The sequence below is a fragment of the Odocoileus virginianus genome, chromosome 3 (genome assembly GCF_023699985.2).
Source record: "Odocoileus virginianus isolate 20LAN1187 ecotype Illinois chromosome 3, Ovbor_1.2, whole genome shotgun sequence".
Classification (NCBI taxonomy): domain Eukaryota; kingdom Metazoa; phylum Chordata; class Mammalia; order Artiodactyla; family Cervidae; genus Odocoileus; species Odocoileus virginianus.
In genome coordinates this window covers 55,918,808-55,937,814 of record NC_069676.1, presented here as the reverse complement: position 1 = coordinate 55,937,814, position 19,007 = coordinate 55,918,808, and the positions used below count along the sequence as shown (strand labels likewise).

The 19,007-nt window shown below is 39.1% G+C and overlaps 2 protein-coding genes across 2 annotated transcripts; one reads left to right on the top strand and one right to left on the bottom strand.

The window, feature by feature from the left end:
• Window positions 1-6,602: 6,602 nt before the first annotated feature.
• On the top strand, window positions 6,603-7,563 carry LOC110144798 (GTP-binding nuclear protein Ran-like). The gene has a single exon (XM_020904879.2). It carries the CDS (start codon window positions 6,638-6,640, stop codon window positions 7,286-7,288), a length of 651 nt encoding a protein of 216 aa, XP_020760538.2. The 5' UTR covers window positions 6,603-6,637; the 3' UTR covers window positions 7,289-7,563.
• A 6,766-nt stretch (window positions 7,564-14,329) lies between these two features.
• Window positions 14,330-17,932, bottom strand: LOC110144799 (sperm-associated acrosin inhibitor-like). The gene is made up of 4 exons (XM_020904881.1): window positions 17,866-17,932; window positions 16,896-16,933; window positions 15,820-15,935; window positions 14,330-14,378 (listed from the first exon to the last, which is right to left on the bottom strand). The coding sequence occupies exons 1-4, from the start codon at window positions 17,930-17,932 to the stop codon at window positions 14,330-14,332; spliced, it is 270 nt and encodes an 89-aa protein (XP_020760540.1).
• Window positions 17,933-19,007: the final 1,075 nt, after the last annotated feature.

Sequence of the window (19,007 nt, the reverse complement as noted above, 5' to 3'; positions counted from 1 at the left end):
TCAAGGTCAAAGACCCTCACTTATTTCCATGTCAAAAGCAGTATCCGTTAAAGCCTGAGGTTAAGGAAGAGTTAAAACCCATCATTGAAAATTTAAAGGAACAATTTTTATTAATTCCCTCTAAGAATCCACACAACACTCTTATTCTGGATGTAAAAAAAGTCAAATGATATATGGAGACTTTCAAGATATACAAATAAGTGCCTAATTCTTATACTCATTCCTGAATGAGCCAAATATTTTTTAGTCATTGATTTGAAGGATGCTTTCTAGCATTTAACCTGTACTAAATCATCTTCTACCTATGACTTTATGCCAGTTGACAGGATTCTTGGAAATTATGGGCTATTGCCACATTTGGATTCTGGCTTATGAGGAACTTTATATAAACCTATAACTGAGACTCAGCAGGCCCAAACTGACAAGCTGTTTTGGTCCCCAGAAACTCAAAAGGCTTTAAGTCTCTTCAAACTGGCCTCTTGCAGTCTCCTGTTTTGAGCTTGCCCACAGGATCAGAGTTTAGTTTGTTACTAAAAAAGACTATGGTTACATTACTTAAGGGTAATTGTTACTATTGTTTTACTGCAAGGAGATCCAACCAGTGCATCCTAAAGGAGATCAGTCCTGGGTGTTCATTGGAAGGACTGGCGCTGAAGCTGAAATCCCAATACTTTGGCCACCTCATGAGAAGAGTTGACTCACTGGAAAAGACCCTGATGCTGAGAGGGATTGGTGGCAGGAGAAGAAGGGGACGACAGAGGATGAGATGGCTGGATGGCATCACTGACTCGATGGACATGAGTTTGAGTAAGCTCTGGGAGTTGGTGATGGACAGGGAGGCCTGGCGTGCTGCAGCTCATGGAGTCGCAAAAAGTCAGACACGACTGAGTGACTGAACTGAACTGAACAGAAAGTTCCTAAGTTTACTGATGGGCAAAATCTTCTGGTACTGACTTCTCATGGTGTAAGTGGAATCTTAAACTCTGAAGTTCAGAGTGACGATGGCTTCACCTTTAAAGCTGCTATGACTCAAGGGGTGTCAAAAGCTCTAAGAATAGAGTATCACTTACACTGTTCCTGGAGACCCTGATCTTCAAAAAAATTGAAAAGGCTAATACTGTTATTAAGAGACATCTGTGTAGGTAACTCAGGAAACACAAGAAAGTTGGTTTAAAGTTATACCCATAGCTTTAATGAGGGCTCGAACTGCACTTAGGAAGAAGGGACTGTCTCTATGACAGTTTTTGCACACAGATATTGTCATAGATCCTGAAGCCTTAAAATTAACTTTGTGACTCAGCTTTCAGCTTTTCAACAGACATTATGAGAACTCTGGGAGGTGACCCCTGACCCAGCCTCCACAATCAGTCTAATTGCTGGTTCTGCAGAGCACTCCCCTCCTCATCGATTCGAAGGCTTGACATGGTGGGTTTCTCCCCTTCAAGGTAAGGACTTTCTTCAACTCTGGGAATATCTTCAACAACAATCATATGTGATGCCTCTTCATGATCTGATGAATCTAGCAATCCTAAGATGGACTGATATAATACATTGTACCTTAATGATGGACATAATATGACTTTTAATTTTGATTATGTTTTAATTTGATTTAATGACTATTTTGCCTTATATCTGTAACTGTATAATGGGGTTTGTTTCTAACCATGTGAAAGTTTTAGGTTACAAATTGTTGTCTAGGCCCCTGTGAGTGACACAGCCTCTTCCAACTATTGGGGGCCCTGGATCAGAGACTCTCAATATTAGGGTTAGGAGAATATGTTGCCTCAATAATTTAGGAATGATGCCCCTCTACAGCAGGAAGTAATTATGGAATAAAAATGATACCCCTTTCCCTTGGCAACATAATTCTTCTAAAAGAAAAGGGAGGGATGAGAGAGTCATTTTCTAGGCAGGTTGATAAGAAGTCCAGTGTCCCAGAGGAGGAGAAGGGAGGGGGAGGAGGAGGAGGAAAAAGGAGTCCAGAGCCCTCAAGGAGAAAAGGACAAACCTTGTTTTCTACTTTGCTTTGTCTTAGTCAATATGACAATGTATCTTGCTGGAGGTCATGTTTCTCCTTAACAAGAAGTTTCTGACTAATCTTGTTATCTTAAGACTATATTGTGGGAGTGGGTCTGGTAAGACCTTTCTATTGTTAGTTCTAATCTTGTTAATTTAAGATGTCTGCTGTGGGAGTGGGTCTGGTAAAAGTATATAAGGCCTTGATAAGACTTGTGAGTCGGGGCACTCTGTCTCTCTTCTGATGTCTCTGTCAGAAGGTAACTCTGCTACACAAAAGCTCTTGAGTGATCAAGCTTGGTCCTTGGTCCCAAAGCTAAATAATCTTCCTCTTCAGAGATCATGAATCCAAACTGACATCATTCACTGTAAGCTCTCAGTAGGCTTTTATGTAGTTTATTGAATAAAAATTAAACAACGCATGTATCAATATACCATGTTTATTGAAGAATTATTTTAGAAGTATCTGCAAAAAAAAAAAAAAGATTGTACAACTAGGTGAGTGTATTTTTACATCCTAATGGACAATATACCCTTTATTATAAAAAAAAAAAAAAGATTTTTAAAAAGACTAAATCATTAACTTTTTTGAATGAAATATTTAAGATTTTAAGTTGTATTAGGTTTTATGATATCAAACTTATATTTAAGCTATTTTTCAAACTGTCACTGAATAATCAAACATGGAGAATCAAAGTCCTGAAATCAAAAAATCTTTGAACTGGCAGTAACTTTGAAATTCTATTTTCCATCTCATGTTCCATAAGAGGATTTATCTGATCATCTGTGAATTTAAGGACCCAGTTGAGAGAAATCAAATTCTAATTGTAGAACTGACTGCAAAATGAGATCACATCAGAGCTATAAGGGTGTATGTCTTCATCAAAATTCAACAAACACCAAAATGAGCGACTTCAAAATTTTTACGAAGAAGCCTATAGAGAAAAGAGAAAGAAAAACAAATTAGCAAGATAGTATTTTAAACTTCATGATAAGTGTATCAAGTGCTTCCTAATGAGAAGGAGTCTGAACTTGGGACAGGATGGAGTGGCTGTGCTCCTCTTCTGTAAGGAACTGGGCCGCATCTGGTTTCTGGCCCTGAGTTTCTGCTATTGTAGAAACTCCCGCATGCTGGTCCTGGCTCATACTTTGAATCTGCTGTACCCCAGAAAGGGGAGGATCAGGGAATGTGTTTGTGGTCTTGAGAAGGAGATGACAAAGTTTGGTAGAAGTGTCATAGACTACCCTGCAGTCTGGGAAAGGTTTGAAAGGTTGTCTTGGGGGTTTAGGGGACCATCAGAAGAATCTCTTTCTAGAAGGAATGGTGCCTTGTGATTGATTGTGGACTACACCCATAGGGTCCTGTGTCAGTTAATAGTTGCTGAAGCTGAAGATCTGCTCATGGCAATACCAATATTTACTGTGCAGCCTCGGGGTTTCTGAATTACCATATATTAGTCTGCTGTTAGTAGATAATGATTGATTTTCAGAACATTCTGCATGATTATGTAAAGAGCTCTAAAGCAGTACTCCTTTTTAGAAATTAGAACTTTAAGGAAAAGTACAAGCGTGTACAGGACACCTTTCATGTATGGTTATGACAGTTATTTTGTGCATATGCTGTGTTTAGGTTATCAGCACTATGAATTTTCCTATTCTTTTGAAATGACTTCCTGATTACTTTGGAAGAGAAAATATTTACTGTCATATTCTTACATCTTTTCACTGCAGAGCATACATATATTACGGTAAGTTTGACCATTGGTTGCACAGACTGGCTCATGTTCTCCAGTACAAACATATGATGAAAGTATGAACCACATACAGTTTGTCTGCAAAATATTAAACAAAAACATGAAACTTATCAAATAACACAGAGTAAAAGATATTCTTCAAGTCTAATATGAAATGCCACACATCTAAATGGGATAAATATATTCTGTATATAAGTTTAAGAACAAACCTCAATAGAACCACTACCTACTTAAAATGTAAAGTATTGTCAATATTTTTATGTCTATTATACTTTACAAAAAGACCAAACAATTTTGTTGTTAAAATTTACAACATTAAAAATGTTATTAATTTATCATTTTTAACTTCCTAAAGACTTAAGTGTTATCTTACCTTATCCATATTTATTTTATATCGGAGGAAAGCTTCTGGGAAAAAAGAGATAAAAATGATATAGGATGAAAGCAGGCATAATCTCTGGTAGTAAGTGACACATCTTAGTAGCAGAAATGAAAATTGCCTATACTAACAATGCAAAATATGACAGCAAAATTCACAAAATAGAACAAAAATCAAAAAACACCTTTTAATTCCCAGATTAATCTCACAGTGTGAAAAGTAATGTCCTTTTTCTTTTTTTGCCGTACCTTGAGGAATATAGAATCTTAGTTCTCCAACCAGTGACTGAACTCATCCCCCCATGCAGTGGTATCATGGAGTCCTAACTACTGGACTGCCAGGGAATTTCCTGTTTTTTTTTTTTAACTATTCCCATCACCTTGCTTTAGAGATACTACTGTCTTTTCATCTTTGTAGTTGAGATCCTCATCAAAGAAAACAATGCTTTAGAAGTCACTTAATTATGAAGAAATTAATCAGTACTTCATTAAACAGTTATTTGTTCTAAGGTAACCTCACTGTATAAATTCTGAAATTTATTTAGCCACCATAAGCTTTAAGGAAGGTAACACAGTGACATGGTCAACAATGAGTTCCCTCCTTACACAAGGCCTTGAAAAAGAGAAATCAGCTGGCAAACATCAAATCAAATTGTCAAGAAATACCAGATCTAGAAGAAATAATTTCTCCTCAAACTTTGCATATAACAACAATGGAATTGAGCCCCTGAAAGGAAGAAGAATTTAAAGTTCTTGAGTTACAGATGAATGAAAACATAAAACCTACTGTTCATTCGAACCCACTACACTGTATTCACTTGTCTAATGTGGGAAATGAAGAAAAGCAGCGACTGCTGCAGTTTAAAATAAGACATTTGTCACATGTTCAGTTTCACTTTACCACTTTAAACATTTAAACCATTTTAAACTCAATAAAATTGGTTTTCAGCGGTTGTTTACTGAGTTTTCTAGGGTCTGTTTAACTCAGGACTGGAAAATTTACTCACCAGAACAAAGAAGAAATGCAAAGAAAATGATGAAAATAGCTTTGATCCGTGACGAGAAGAAAGACATTTTATCAAGTCAGTAGATGAAAACATGGTTGATAACTCATGAACAGAGAAAAATTCTGATTTTTCCTATAAACAGATAAACAGAATCTATAGTCCACACATATAATCTTTGGTAAAGGAACCATTCCAGTCCCCTAGATTACTAATTTAGGTGAACCATTTCCTTTTTTCTTCTTCCAACCCTCAAATTCAAGACACAACCTGTAGGCTGCATAGATACCTGAGAAAAGCATGGGACAAAGTCTTGTTTGCATGGGAAAGAGGCTGCTTACCTTCCTTCCCAGCTCTGTACATCGGCTCATAGGAACCTGGCTACATGTAGGGAAACGTGCACACTTGGGGCTGCCCTCCCAGCAGTGCTGCACACCAGGGCCAATGCCCTTGATTCCACACCTGAACCACCTGACACAGATCATGGAGAGGAGACCAGCAGCTTCTGAAACTATCTTCTTCACCTTGTCTCCTCGAGTCTCTCCTTAGTTTCCCCAGCTAAGTTGTTCTTAGCTGTTCTTAGCTGTTCTTCTTGATACAGAAAGGAGCTCAGCGGGGAAAGACAGAAGCCCCAGGACAGATAAAACACAGAGATATACTTTGCCTTCACAGGGGCTGCCAAGTAGTTCTTGAGATATGCTTCACAAACACCCCTCAACAGATCTTCCCTCAGCAGGAGTCTTGGGGACAACTTGATCTGATGAATCCAGATTTATGGGGTAGAGAGTCAGTTTAAAAAAAAAGTATTATAGATTTTAAGATAGAGAGGATATGTGAAAGGTTTCTAAGCAGTTAAGCTGGAAAGGAACAAGAAGATTTAAGCAAGAAGAGTTTTGTGAACTATAGTTACACATATACCTTTGACCTTTCATATCTTTCAATATCAGAATTGAATTATAGTCAATTGAAAAATATTTTTTATTTTACTTTCTTTTTTACTTTGAGATAATTGTAGATTTACAATTGTAAGAAATAATCAGAGAAATCCAGTTTGACCAGTTTCCCCTAATGGTTACATCATGTAAAACTATTATACAATTTTACAACCAGTACTTGACATTAGCTAGAAACCTTTGTAGGAGTCCATAACCAAGACTGTGGAACAAGTGTATGTGGGCAAGGCCTGGGCAATGGTCTGTTTTTAAAGTTCTCAGATGCCTCTCGGGACCAGTCAGCTTTGGGCAAGCCTGGGTCAGGGCACAGGATGTGAATTTCTGGGATAGAGAGACCAATATACTCATACATCGTTGATGAGAATATAAAAAGGTACATCCACTTTGGAAAATAATTTGGCATTTCCTTGTAAAGTTCAACATATACCTGCCATTCCTAGGAATTTACCTAGAAGAAATGATAATAGAAGTCTATAAAAAGACTTATTCAGAGTCAGACGGGCGCGGAGACGCTTCTGGAAGTAACATCGGGATGGCTGCCCAAGGAGAACCCCAAGTTCAGTTCAAACTTGTTTTGGTTGGTGATGGTGGTACTGAAAAAACTACATTCGTGGAGCATCATCTGACTGGTGAATTTGAGAAGAAGTATGTAGCTACCTTGGGTGTTGAGGTCCATCCTCTTGTATTCCATACCAACAGAGGACCTATTAAGTTCAATGTATGGGATACAGCTGGTCAGGAGAAATTTGGTGGACTGAGAGATGGCTATTATATACAAGCTCAGTGTGCCATTATAATGTTTGACGTAACATCAAGAGTTACTTACAAGAATGTGCCTAACTGGCATAGAGATCTGGTACGAGTGTGTGAGAATATCCCAATTGTGTTGTGTGGCAACAAAGTGGATATTAAGGACAGAAAGGTTAAGGCAAAGTCAATTGTCTTCCACCGAAAGAAGAATCTTCAGTACTATGACATTTCTGCCAAAAGTAACTACAACTTTGAAAAGCCCTTCCTCTGGCTTGCTAGAAAATTGATTGGAGACCCTCACTTGGAGTTTGTCACCATGCCTGCTCTTGCCTCGTCAGAGGTGGTCATGGACCCAGCCTTGGCAGCACAGTATGAGCACGATTTAGAGGTTGCTCAGACAACTGCTCTCCAGGATGAAGATGATGACCTGTGAGAAAGTGAAGCTGGGGCCCAGCGTCAGAAGTCTAGTTTTATAGGCAACTGTCCTGTGATGTCAGTGGTGCAGCGTGTTTGCCACTTTATTATATAGCTAAGCAGAACATGTGCTTAATCTTTGGATGCTGAAGGAGATGGATGGGCTCTGGAGTGAATGTGGCAGTTTAAAAAAAACTACCTTCATTTTTTGGACTTGCACATTTAGGTGTTTTGGAACACAGTTGTTTCCTCCTTGAGTTTCAAATATAAGACTGCTATAGTCACATGACAATATTGAGAGGTTGAATCTTGTTTTTACTGTCATTCCCATTCCTTTTCGTTTAGAATCAGAATAAAGTTGTATTTCAAATATCTTAAAAAAAAAAGACTTATTCAATAATATCATAGTAACAATAGTCATAATAGTCATAATGTAGAAACAATCCAAGTGTCTATCAATTGGTGGATAAATTTTACACATTATTGATGGGAATTTTGTAGAAGCTTAATGTCAGTAGCTGGTAATTGGTTGTATAAGTGAATATTGGTACATCTCCAGGCAATAACATTTGTGTAACAACACACACACACATATAAACATGCAGTGGAAAATTACTCTGCCATATAAAGGAGTGAAATAAATGCCATTTGCAGCAATGCTGATGGGGCTCATTTATCATACTAAGTGAAGTAAGCCAGATAGAGAATGACAAATGCATATGATATCACTTATATGTGAATCTAAAAAAGTGATACAAATGAACTTATTCCCAAAATATAAATAGACTGAAGGATACAGAAAACAAGCTTTTGGTTACCAACAAGATGTGTGTGTGTGGGGGGGGGGGAGGAGCAGAGAGGGGTAAATTAGGAATTCAGGAATAACATAAAAAATACTATATATGCAATGGGCTTCCCTTATGTCTCAGCTGATAAAGAATCCACCTGCAACGCAGGAGAACCTGGTTCATTTCCTGGGTTGTGAAGATCCCCTGGAGAAGGGAAAGGTTACCATATATACAATGGATAAACATGTACACAACTAACACATAGCACAGGGAGCTATACTTAATATGTGTAATAACCTAGGAGAAAAGAATATGGGAAAGTATATATGCATATGTGCATACATATACATGTATAACAGAATCACTTTACTGTACACCAGAAATTTACAGAATATAATAAATCAAGTATTCTTCAGTTAAATTGTTTAAAGCAATTTATTAAGTAAAAGAATCAGTTCAGTTCAGTTCAGTTGCTCAGTCATGTCTGACTCTTTGTGACCCCATGGACTGCAGCACGCCAGGCCTCCCTGTCCATCACCAACTCTCAGATTTTACTCAAACTCATGTCCATTGAGTCGGTGATGCCATCCAACCATCTATCCTTCATTGTCGCATTCTCCTCCTGCCCTCAATCTTTCCCAGCATAAGGATTTTTTTCCAATGAGTCAGTTTTTCACATCAGGTGGCCAGAGTATCCAGTTTCAATATCAGTCCTTCCAATGAATACCCAGGACTGATCTCCTTTAGGATGGACTGGTTGGATCTCCTTGCAGTCTAAGGGACTCTCAAGAGTCTTCTCCAACACCACAGTTCAAAAGCATTGATTCTTTGGCACTCAGGTTTCTTTATAGTCCAACTCTCACATCCATGCATGAACAATGGAAAAACCATAGCTTTGACCAGATGGACCTTTGTTGGCAAAGTAATGTCTCTCCTTTCTAACATGTTGTCTAAGTTGGTCATATCTTTTCTTCCAAGGAGTATGCGTCTTTTAATCTCATGGCTGCAATCACCCTCTGCAGTGATTTTGCAGCCCAAGAAAGTAAAGTCTAACACTGTTTACACAGTTTCCCCATCTATTTGCCATGAGGTGGTAGGACCAGATGCCATGATCTCAGTTTTCTGAATGTTGAGCTTTAAGCCTACTTTTTCACTCTCCTCTTTCACTTTCATCAAGAGGCTCTGTAGTTTTTCACTTTCTGCAATAAGGGTGGTGTCATCTGCATATCTGAGGTTATTGATATTTCTCCCGGCAATCTTGATTCCAGCTTGTGCTTCATCCAGCCCAGAGTTTTTCATGATGTAATCTGCATATAAGTTAAATGAGCTGGGTGACAATATACAGCCTTGATGTACTCCTTTTCCTATTTGGAACCAGTCTGTTGTTCCATGTCCAGTTCTAACTTGCTTCCTGACCTGCATACAGGTTTCTCAAGAGGCAGGTCAGGTGGTCTGGTATTCCCATCTCTTTCAGAATTTTCCACAGTTTATTGTGATCCACACAGTCAAAGGCTTTGGCATAGTCAATAAAGCAGAAATAGATGTTTTTATGGAACTCTGTTGCTTTTTTGATGATCTAACGGATGTTGGCAATTTGATCTCTGGTTCCTCTGCCTTTTCTAAAACCAGCTTGAACATCTGGAAGTTCATGGTTCACATATTGCTGAAGCTTGGCTTGAAGAATTTTGAGCATTACTTTGCTAGCGTGTCAGATGACTACAATTGTGTGGCAGTTTGAGCATTCTTTGGCATTGCCTTTCTTTGGGATTGGAATGAAAACTGACCTTTTCCAGTCCTGAGGCCACTGCTGAGTTTTCCAACTTTGCCTCAGGTGGGAGGCCACCTGACCCCTCTGAGTCTGGGATCAAGGGTGAGCTGATGCTTTCAGGTCAGGGCTCCTGGGAGTTCAGGGGCCGTTTCATGGCCACTCCCAGTGTCCGGAAGCTCTGGGGTGGCCCCATTTAAGCGCTTGCTGAATGCCAGCCACAGCCTCAGGGATTGGGGGAAGTGCTGGGACACCTTTGGGCTCTGCCAGGCCTGAGCACCCCAGGCCCCTAGGAAGGGCTGCCAGGCCTGATCCTGGAGTTGAGCGGGGACCCTCTTCTGTAGTTTTTTATTTTTTTTGGCAGCACCATTCAGGATTTTTGTTCCCAAACTGGGGATTTTTGAAATATAATTAATTAATTAATTTTTGCTTTTTTGCATTTCTTCTCCTTGGGGATGGTCTTGATCCCTGTCTCCTGTACAATGTCACGAACGTCCATCCATTGTTCATCAGGCACTCTGTCTATCAGATCTAGTCCCTTAAATCTATTTCTCACTTCCACTGTATAGTCATAAGGGATTTGATTTAGGTCATACCTGAAGGTCTAGTGGTTTTCCCTACTTTCTTCAATTTAAGACTGAATTTGGCAATAAGGAGTTCATGATCTGAGCCCCAGTCAGCTCCCAGTCTTGTTTTTGCTGACTATATAGAGCTTTTCCATCTTTGGCTGAAAAGAATACAATCAATCTGATTTCGGTGTTGACCATCTGGTGATGTCCATGTGTAGAGTCTTCTCTTTTGTTGTTGGAAGAGGGTGTTTGCTATGACCAGTGCATTCTCTTGGCAAAACTCTATTAGCCTTTGCCCTGCTTCATTCCATACTCCAAGACCAAATTTGCCTGTTACTCCAGGTGTTTCTTGACTTCCTACTTTTGGATTCCTGTCCCCTATAATGAAGAGAACATCTTTTTTTGGGTGTTAATTCTGAAAGGTCTTGTAGGTCTTCATAGAACTGTTCAGCTTCTTCAGCTTTACTGGTTGAGGCATAGATTTGGATTACCGTGATATTGAATGGTTTGCCTTGGAAATGAACAGAGATCATTCTCTCATTTTTGAGATTGCATCCAAGTACTGCATTTCAGACTCTTTTGTTGACCATAATGGCTATCCATTTCTTCTAAGGGATTCCTGCCCACAGTAGTAGATATAATGGTCATCTGAGTTAAATTCACCCATTCCTGTCCATTTTAGTTCACTGATTCCTAGAATGTCAACAATCACTCTTGCCATCTCCTGTTTGACCACTTTCAATTTGCCTTGATTCATGGACCTAACATTCCAGGTTCCTATGCGTTACTGCTCTTTACAGCATTGAACCTAGCTCCTATCACCAGTCACATCCACAGCTGGGTGTTGTTTTTGCTTTGGCTCCATCCCTTCATTCTTTCTGGAGTTATTTCTTCACTGATCTCCAGTAGCATATTGGACACCTACCGACCTGGGGAGTTCCTCTTTCAGTATCCTATCATTTTGCCTTTTCATACTGTTCATGGGGTTCTCAAGGCAAGAATACTGGAGTGGTCTGCCATTCTCTTTTCCAGTGGACCACATTCTGTCAGACCTCTCCACCATGACCCGACCGTCTTGGTTGGCCCTACATGGCATGGCTTAGTTTCACTGAGTTAGACACGACTGTGGTCCTGTGATCAGATTGGCTAGTTTTCTGTGATTATGGTTTCAGTGTGTCTGCCCTCTGATGCCTTCTCACAACACCTACCGCCTTACTTGGGTTTCTCTTACCTTGGACGTGGGGTATCTCTTCACGGCTGCCCAGCAAAGCGCAGCCGCTGCTCCTTACCTTGGATGAGGGGTGAGATCCCACACATGTACTCCTACAGTCTGTGCCCCCAACCCTGCAGCAGGCAACCACCAACCCTCTCCTTCACCGGAGACTCCCTGACACCCACAGGCAAGTGTCCTGTGGGGTCACTGTTCCTTTTCCTGGGTCCTGGTGCACAAGGTTCTGTTGTGCCCTCCAAGAGTCTATTTCTCAGTCCTAGGTAAGTTCTGGCAGCTCTATAGTGGGGTTAATGGTGACATCCTCCAAGAGGACTTATGTCATACCCACACCCGGAGCCCCTGTCCCTGTGGCAGAGCACTGCCCACCCACACCTCCACAGGAGACGCTCAAACACAGTTCTGTCTCAGTCTCTGTGGGGTCCCTGGGTCCTGGTGTGCACAAGGTTTGTTTGAACCCTCTGAGCAGCTCTGACAGGAACAGGGCTTGATTCTAAATGCGAATCGCTGCTCCTGCTGTCTTGCTGGGGCTTCTCTTTTGCCCTTGGACATGGGGTATCTCCTCACAGCCGTTCCAGTGCCTACCATCTTACTGGGGTTTTTCTGACCTTGGAGTGGTGGCTGCGCGGCGCTGGAACAGCCCTGAAGAGATACCCCACGTCCAAGGTCAAGAGCGGTAGCTGCACTTCCCTGGACCAGCTGTGTGGAGATACCTCACGTCCAGGTAAAAGAAAACATACATGAATTTACCAGCATTCACTGAATAATGTTTTTATATATGCATTCTATAATGAAAAAAACCATAAAAGTAGTTGAATTCATTTTTATAATGTGGCTCCATATTTGTACATTTTAATGGATATTTTCATTAAGAATTAATACTAATGAAAGTAAATGAAAGTAATTCCCATATAGATTATCTCTTAGAGATGAAAATATTTAATGAAAGAAAGAGCAGATCTGATATCACATACATAGCAGCTTGAAACTTGCTTCCTAGCAGTCTGTATTTCTGCCATTAAAACCAAACTTTAATTGAGTTTTTGACCAATCAAATTTCATTCAGTTTCTTGTTCTTTCAGAGGTGAAGAGAAGTAGAGGAGCATCAGACTTGGACTACAAATGAATATCCTAGATCAGTAAAAGCGGAGTTGCCTGGCCTGCCAGGATCACTGAACTGTCTCTTGACGATTTATGAGAGAGAAAATAACATACTTTTTTTCCTCCCAAGCTTCAGAAATCATCCAATGTCTTTGAATAGTCTCTGCAATTCATTAAGTTACAGGTATGTCCTGTGTCTTAGAATTTAAGTCTGTTTTGGCTAACATTTTTGATCAGAAGATTGACATGGAGTATTTGTGAGAAATCAAGTTCCCAGATTCTTCTTCTAGAGCTTTTGAAGCTTTACGGTAGAGAGAAGTGCAGTTGTCTGTACTTTTTAATAAACTTTCAAGTAATGGATTATTTATTGACCTTTGAGACTATTTCTATAATTATAGTTACCAGAAGTATCTGTGTGTCTGGATGAAGCACAAGCTGGAATCAAGATTGCTGGGAGAAATATCAATAACCTCAGATATGAAGATAACACCACTCTTATGGCAGAAAGTGAAGAAGAGCTAAAGAACCTCTTGATGAAAGTGAAAAAGAAAAGTGAAAAGTTGGCTTAAAGCTCAACATTCAGAAAACTAAGATCATGGCATCAGGTCCCATCACTTCACGGCAAATAGATGGGGAAACAGTGGAAACAGTGGCTGACTTTATTTTCTTGGGCTCCAAAATTACTGCAAATGGTGACTGCAGCGATGAAATTAAAAGACACTCACTCCTTGGAAGAAAAGTTATGACCAACCTAGACAGCATATTAAAAAGCAGAGACATTACTTTGCCAACAAAGGTCCATCTAGTCAAAGCTATGGTTTTTCCAGTAGCCATATATGGATATGAGAGTTGGACTATAAAGAAAGCTATGTGCCAAATAATTGATGCTTTTGAACTGTGGTGTTGGAGGAGACTCTTGAGAGTCCTTTGGACAGCCAGGAGATCCAGCCAGTACATCCTGAAGATCAGTCCTGGGTGTTCATTGGAAGGACTGATGTTGAAGCTGAAACTCCAATACTTTGGTCATCTGATGTGAAGAGCTGACTCATTTGAAAAGACCCTGATGCTGGGAAAGATTGATGGCAGGAAGAGACGGGGATGACGGAGGATGAGATGGTTGGATGGCATAACCGACTCAATGGACATGAGTTTGGGTAAACTCTGGGAGATGGTGATGGACAGAGAGGCCTGGCGTCCTGCGGTTCATGGGGTCACAAAGAGTCAGACATGACTGAGCGACTGAACTGAACTGAATCCAATCCAACAAAAAAAAAAAAAAAAAAGAAAGGGTAATTTAATAAAGATAATAGTATTTAATATTTTATTGACTGGAATATTCATGATTACAAATTGCATTAGGTTTTCTGTTACTGAACACACAATTAAGATAGGTTTTTCAACCATCATTGTATAATCAAAAATAGAAAATAGAAATCTTTCACTGGCAGGCTCTTAGAGTTGAAAAATTCTCCAACAGTTTGTACTACATCTTGTGTACTACTACTCATCTAGGAACTTTAAGCCCTGATTGTGAAGACTGATTGGTTGTAGAATCCATGGCAAAATAGGATTGCAATAAAAGCCATAGGAATGTGTGGTTGAGGCAGAGTCAGCAACAATGACCCCAGTGACTAAAATCAAATTTTCCTTTGTTTTCTCTGTAAAGAAAGAAAAAGAGAAAAAAAAAAGATTAAAGTATTTAAAATTGTCTGAGTATTGCACTAAATGCTTCTCCATGAGGGGAATTTGACTGTGAGAGAGCCAGGAGGGCTATGCTCCCTTCCACAACGGGACCCCCCCCCCCCCTTGCACAGGTCCTCCTGATCCCTTGGGGCTACTTGACTCTTCCTACATGCTCCCTCCTGACTCAACCTCTCCCATTTGAGGTCTGGGAACCCTCCCAGACCTAAGGAGGAGGATTAGAGATCGTTTTCCTGGTCCTCTAGAAGTAACAGTCCATCTAGGGATTCAGTGAGACAAAACACCAGTGAGAGAAAATGAGGCAGGAGGTAGGAAGGCTGGCTGAACCCTCAGACCGAAAACCCTGTCAGAGGGAAGGAGGCAGGAAGGGACATTGGGTGGAAGTGTTCTAGACTGCCCTGCTCTCTGAAGAAAGTTTGGAGTCCTGTCATGGAGTTCAGGGGACAAAATGGACCATCCCCTGGATGGTTCTTCGTGACATAATGGGAGTTTCTTTTTGACATAAATTGTGATGGATTCAGATTTCTGAAGTCAGTAGTGTTTCTTTTTTAAAAAAATCTATTTATTTTTTATTGAAGGATAATTGCTTTACAGAATTTTGCTGTTTTCTGTCAAACCTCAAGCATGAATCAGTCATAGGTATACATATATGCCCTCCCTTTAGAAACTCCCTCCCATCTCCCTCCCATCCCACCCCTCCTGGTTGATACAGAGCCCCTGCTTGAGTTTCCTGAGCCATACAGCAAATTCCCATTGGTTATCTATTTTGCATATGGTAATGTAAGTTTCCATGTTACTCTTTCATACATCTCACCCTCTCCTCCCCTCTCCCCATGTCCATAAGTCTATTCTCTATGTCTGTTTCTCCATTGTTGCCCTGTAAATAAATTCTTCAGTACCATTTTTCTAGATTCCGTATGTATGTGTTAGAATACAGTATTTATCTTTCTCTTTCTACCTCACTTCACTCTGTGTAATTGGTTCTAGGTTCATCCACCTCATTAGAACTGATGAAGTAAGTAGTTTCTTGCTCAGTTATGCTCCCTGTTGTTTGGAGCTACATCTTGAGGTTATCGTTCAGCCTCTGGAGTTACGAATTACATTGCATTGGTAAGCAGACTGCCAGTAGTAAGTCATAGCAATAAAATCCAGTTAATGTAATGATTTATGCATGTGGATCATATCTAGCAGGAATATACTTGGAGGTCAAATAAAACTACTTTTAAGAATATGACTTCAGGAAAAGGTACCGGCATGTTTCTGTGGCTTTCACAGAGATAAAACAGTTACTCTCTGTGTATACTGTGCCTTGGCTATCAGAAACATGGATGTTCCTAGTATTTTCTGGTTGTTTCTTCATTATTTTGGGAGAACCAATATTTAGTCTTGTGTTCTTACAGCTTTTTACTGCAGAAATGGCATTTATTGGAGTATGTTTGGCCATTCGTTGCACAGACTGGATCTTTTTCTTTTGTGCAAAAGTGTAATTGATCCTTATACACGTTACATTCTGGCTGATAAACAAAGAGACAACATCAAATTTTTCAGATAATGAACTTTTTGAATAAAATATTCCTTATTCTTCATACAACATTGTATGCATCAAAATAGAATAAATATTTTCTATATTGAGGTTAAATATAAACATCAAGTATCAACAGCCTGTTTAGACATAAAAATATATTGATATGTTTTTACAACCCCAGTGTTATGTTTTAAAAGCATTCGAATAGCTGGATACATTTTAATAATTTAGCCACTCTGCCCCTATTTCTTCTCATACCTGAGTGAGATTTTCCTCATTATCTCATAGCACAAGAAATGATAAAAGTGAATGTATTGTGAGTCTACTGTTTTTCTCAATAGTTTCATTACTAGGTAATCTTATAATTTCAGATTGTCACCATATATGTATGTATTCGTATGTATGATTATTTGTAAATGTGTGTTTAACCATATATGTATATATGTAATTGGGTGAATGATGACTCTGTAGTTAATATACATAATTAAACAATAATGTGGGTATTCTTACATGACCTGCTCTTTAAGCATCTTTAATTGCCTTTATTTATTTAGATGTTTAGAAGTATAATTGATTTTCTTCACCTCTATGTAATATTTGACTCTGTGTAAAAATGATTAGTTTTCATTCCTTTCAGTGAAAAGTTATTTTTCTTAAGCTTCTTGTTTGTGAGGGGAAAAATTCTTACTTTAAACACCCTTTTCAGATGTCTGTCTGCCTAATAGTAAAATTTTGAATGATGTGGTAATTTTACCTTGTATAAAAATACAAATGATTTAATATGTCTGGTAAGGTTCTATTTTTTGAACTTAGTGTAATAATGACACTTTATGTTACTTTTTGAAGGGTTATTATGTTTTACTTTTTCTGGTGAAATTTTCTGTTAAAATTTAAAATATAAAAATAATTTAAAAAATTTTAATTTCCAAATTAAGTACTATGAACTTGCCCTTTTGCGAATTTCTCCAGAAGATACAAAAGCAGTTTCTGCAACCAACACAAAAAAAGAAAATTAAAAAGAAGAAAATGAAGAGAGGAAAACACTGTCTTTATTGGGAAGTACCCACATCTTTTAATAGTAAAATATTATGCAAGTTGCCTACCCCAAACCCCTCCCATAATGAGGTGAGGCTTTTGTGGCAGTATCAAAATAATTTCAAAAAATAACTTGAAGCCTGGAAACAATTCTAAATTCATCTCAATCTTTAAAAATGAAGTACGGCTTAATAATCACCAAACACTTCTGTGGAGATCCCTTTTTCCCCATATTTATATGTGAGACACTCTAGTCAGAGAAAACAACGTCTTGCTTAGTGCCATGTAATATGCTTGTATGAAATCACTTAATGTGAAGTAGTAAATGACCATTTAATTCCTTTGTACTCAGCTTGAGGTTCATGAATCACTTTAATAACTTTAAGCTACTCTAGTCTGAAATTGATGGGCTGCCTTTGCTTTAAGAAAGATAAGTTGTCAGTAGAGGGATCAATTAGTTCTCTCCTTACACAAAACCTTGTCCTTAATACACTTGGAGCTGGCAAACAAGGAGTTGGATTGTCGAGGGATACTGGGTCTAGAGGACAGTATTACTCCCCACACTCTGCATTTACCAACCATGAAATCTGACCTCCAAGAGAGGGGGAAGTTAGATAGATATCTTTAGTCCTAAATGAACAAAGCACTAAATTCTACTGCTCATTCTAAACACCCTCTTTGTCTCCACCTTTCAAAGTGGGAAATAAAAACCAATCTGATGTAATTTTTAAAAATATATTTGTAACATATCCCATTTCATTTTGCCAGTTTAAGTATTACACACCCAGGGCATCAAGCTCCTCCCTTCCTAAATGATGGTAGTTGTTTCCTGAATTTTCTATGATGTGTGAACTGCTTCATCTAGGATTAAAAATTTTACTTACCATAATAAAGAGGAAATGCCAAACCAATGATGAAAATAGCTTTGATCCATGATGAGAAGAAGGACATGTTATCAAGTCTGTGGAAGATACCTTAAAAAGTGTTTGCAACAATGGTGCATGACACATTAGGTAGATAGACTCCAGAATCAGGTTCTAGAAAGCTTCTTATTTCTACAGAAATTACTCCCACCTCCTAGATGACTATTCATTTTACCTTTCCCTCAAACCTACAATTCAATAAAATAAAGTGTCATCATTGGAAGGCTTCCCCAGAGACATTTAAGAGAGCCCAGGAAAATAAGTCTGTTAACAAAATGGAAATAACTGATTACTCTCTCAGCTTTTCTGTCAGCCAGCCTGGTTGCATGTAGTACCAAAACACATTGTGTCTCAGTTATTTTCCTCAGGAAATAGAAACAGTTATTTCTGGAAAGACTAACCTGGAGCAGCCCTCCTGGGAATGGTACATGCCAGGGTGCCCACACCTTCCTAGATTCCCCACCTGGCCTACCTGACAGCGAGATAATGGAGAGTGATGTCAGCAGCTCTGGAGACTGTGGCTGGCCTGTTCACCTGCCTCCTCAGCCATCTCCTTGCAGCTCAGTCTCTTTTATTGTTCCACTGGTGAGGAGTTTGATGGGGTAAGATTGATGGCCCAGGACAATAAGACACAGAGCTATTCTGTGTCCTCACTGGAAGCTGTAAAGTAGGTCGGGAGAGATGCTTCACAAGTAACCCTCCATTAATCTTCCTCAGTAGGAGGCTTGGGGACAACTTGATCTCATGTACCCAGAAATATGGGGAAGAGTTAGAGATCCTAAGATAGAGAAGAGAGGCAAAAGCTCTCCAGGCATGTGAGTTGAACAAAGTAAAGAGAATCAAGCAGGAAAGAGAAGAGTCTGGGAATGGTAATTAGATAATTAAGGGCATAAGCTCTCAAACATTTTCAAAACTGTTGGCATATTACAATTACCTGGGAAATGGTAAAAATAATGCATTCACCATCTTGCAATCAGAATTGTGAATCAATTACTGGAAGAGTATACCTGGATGGTGGAACAGTATTTTAAATTGAGATAATTGACATACAACATGGCATAAATTTAGGATGTACAGTGTATTGATTTGATTGTTTATTTTAT

Coding starts and splice junctions, on each gene's coding strand:
- LOC110144798 (XM_020904879.2), top strand. CDS start 6,638: ATGGCTGCCCAAGGAGAACCCCAAGTTCAGTTCAAACTTGTTTTGGTT.
- LOC110144799 (XM_020904881.1), bottom strand. CDS start 17,932: ATGTCCTTCTTCTCATCATGGATCAAAGCTATTTTCATCATTGGTTTG. Junction 15,936..16,895: donor CTGGAGAAATTCGCAAAAGG/GCAAGTTCATAG, acceptor TTTGTTTATCAG/CCAGAATGTAACGTGTATAA. Junction 14,379..15,819: donor CATTTCTGCAGTAAAAAGCT/GTAAGAACACAA, acceptor CTTTCTTTACAG/AGAAAACAAAGGAAAATTTG.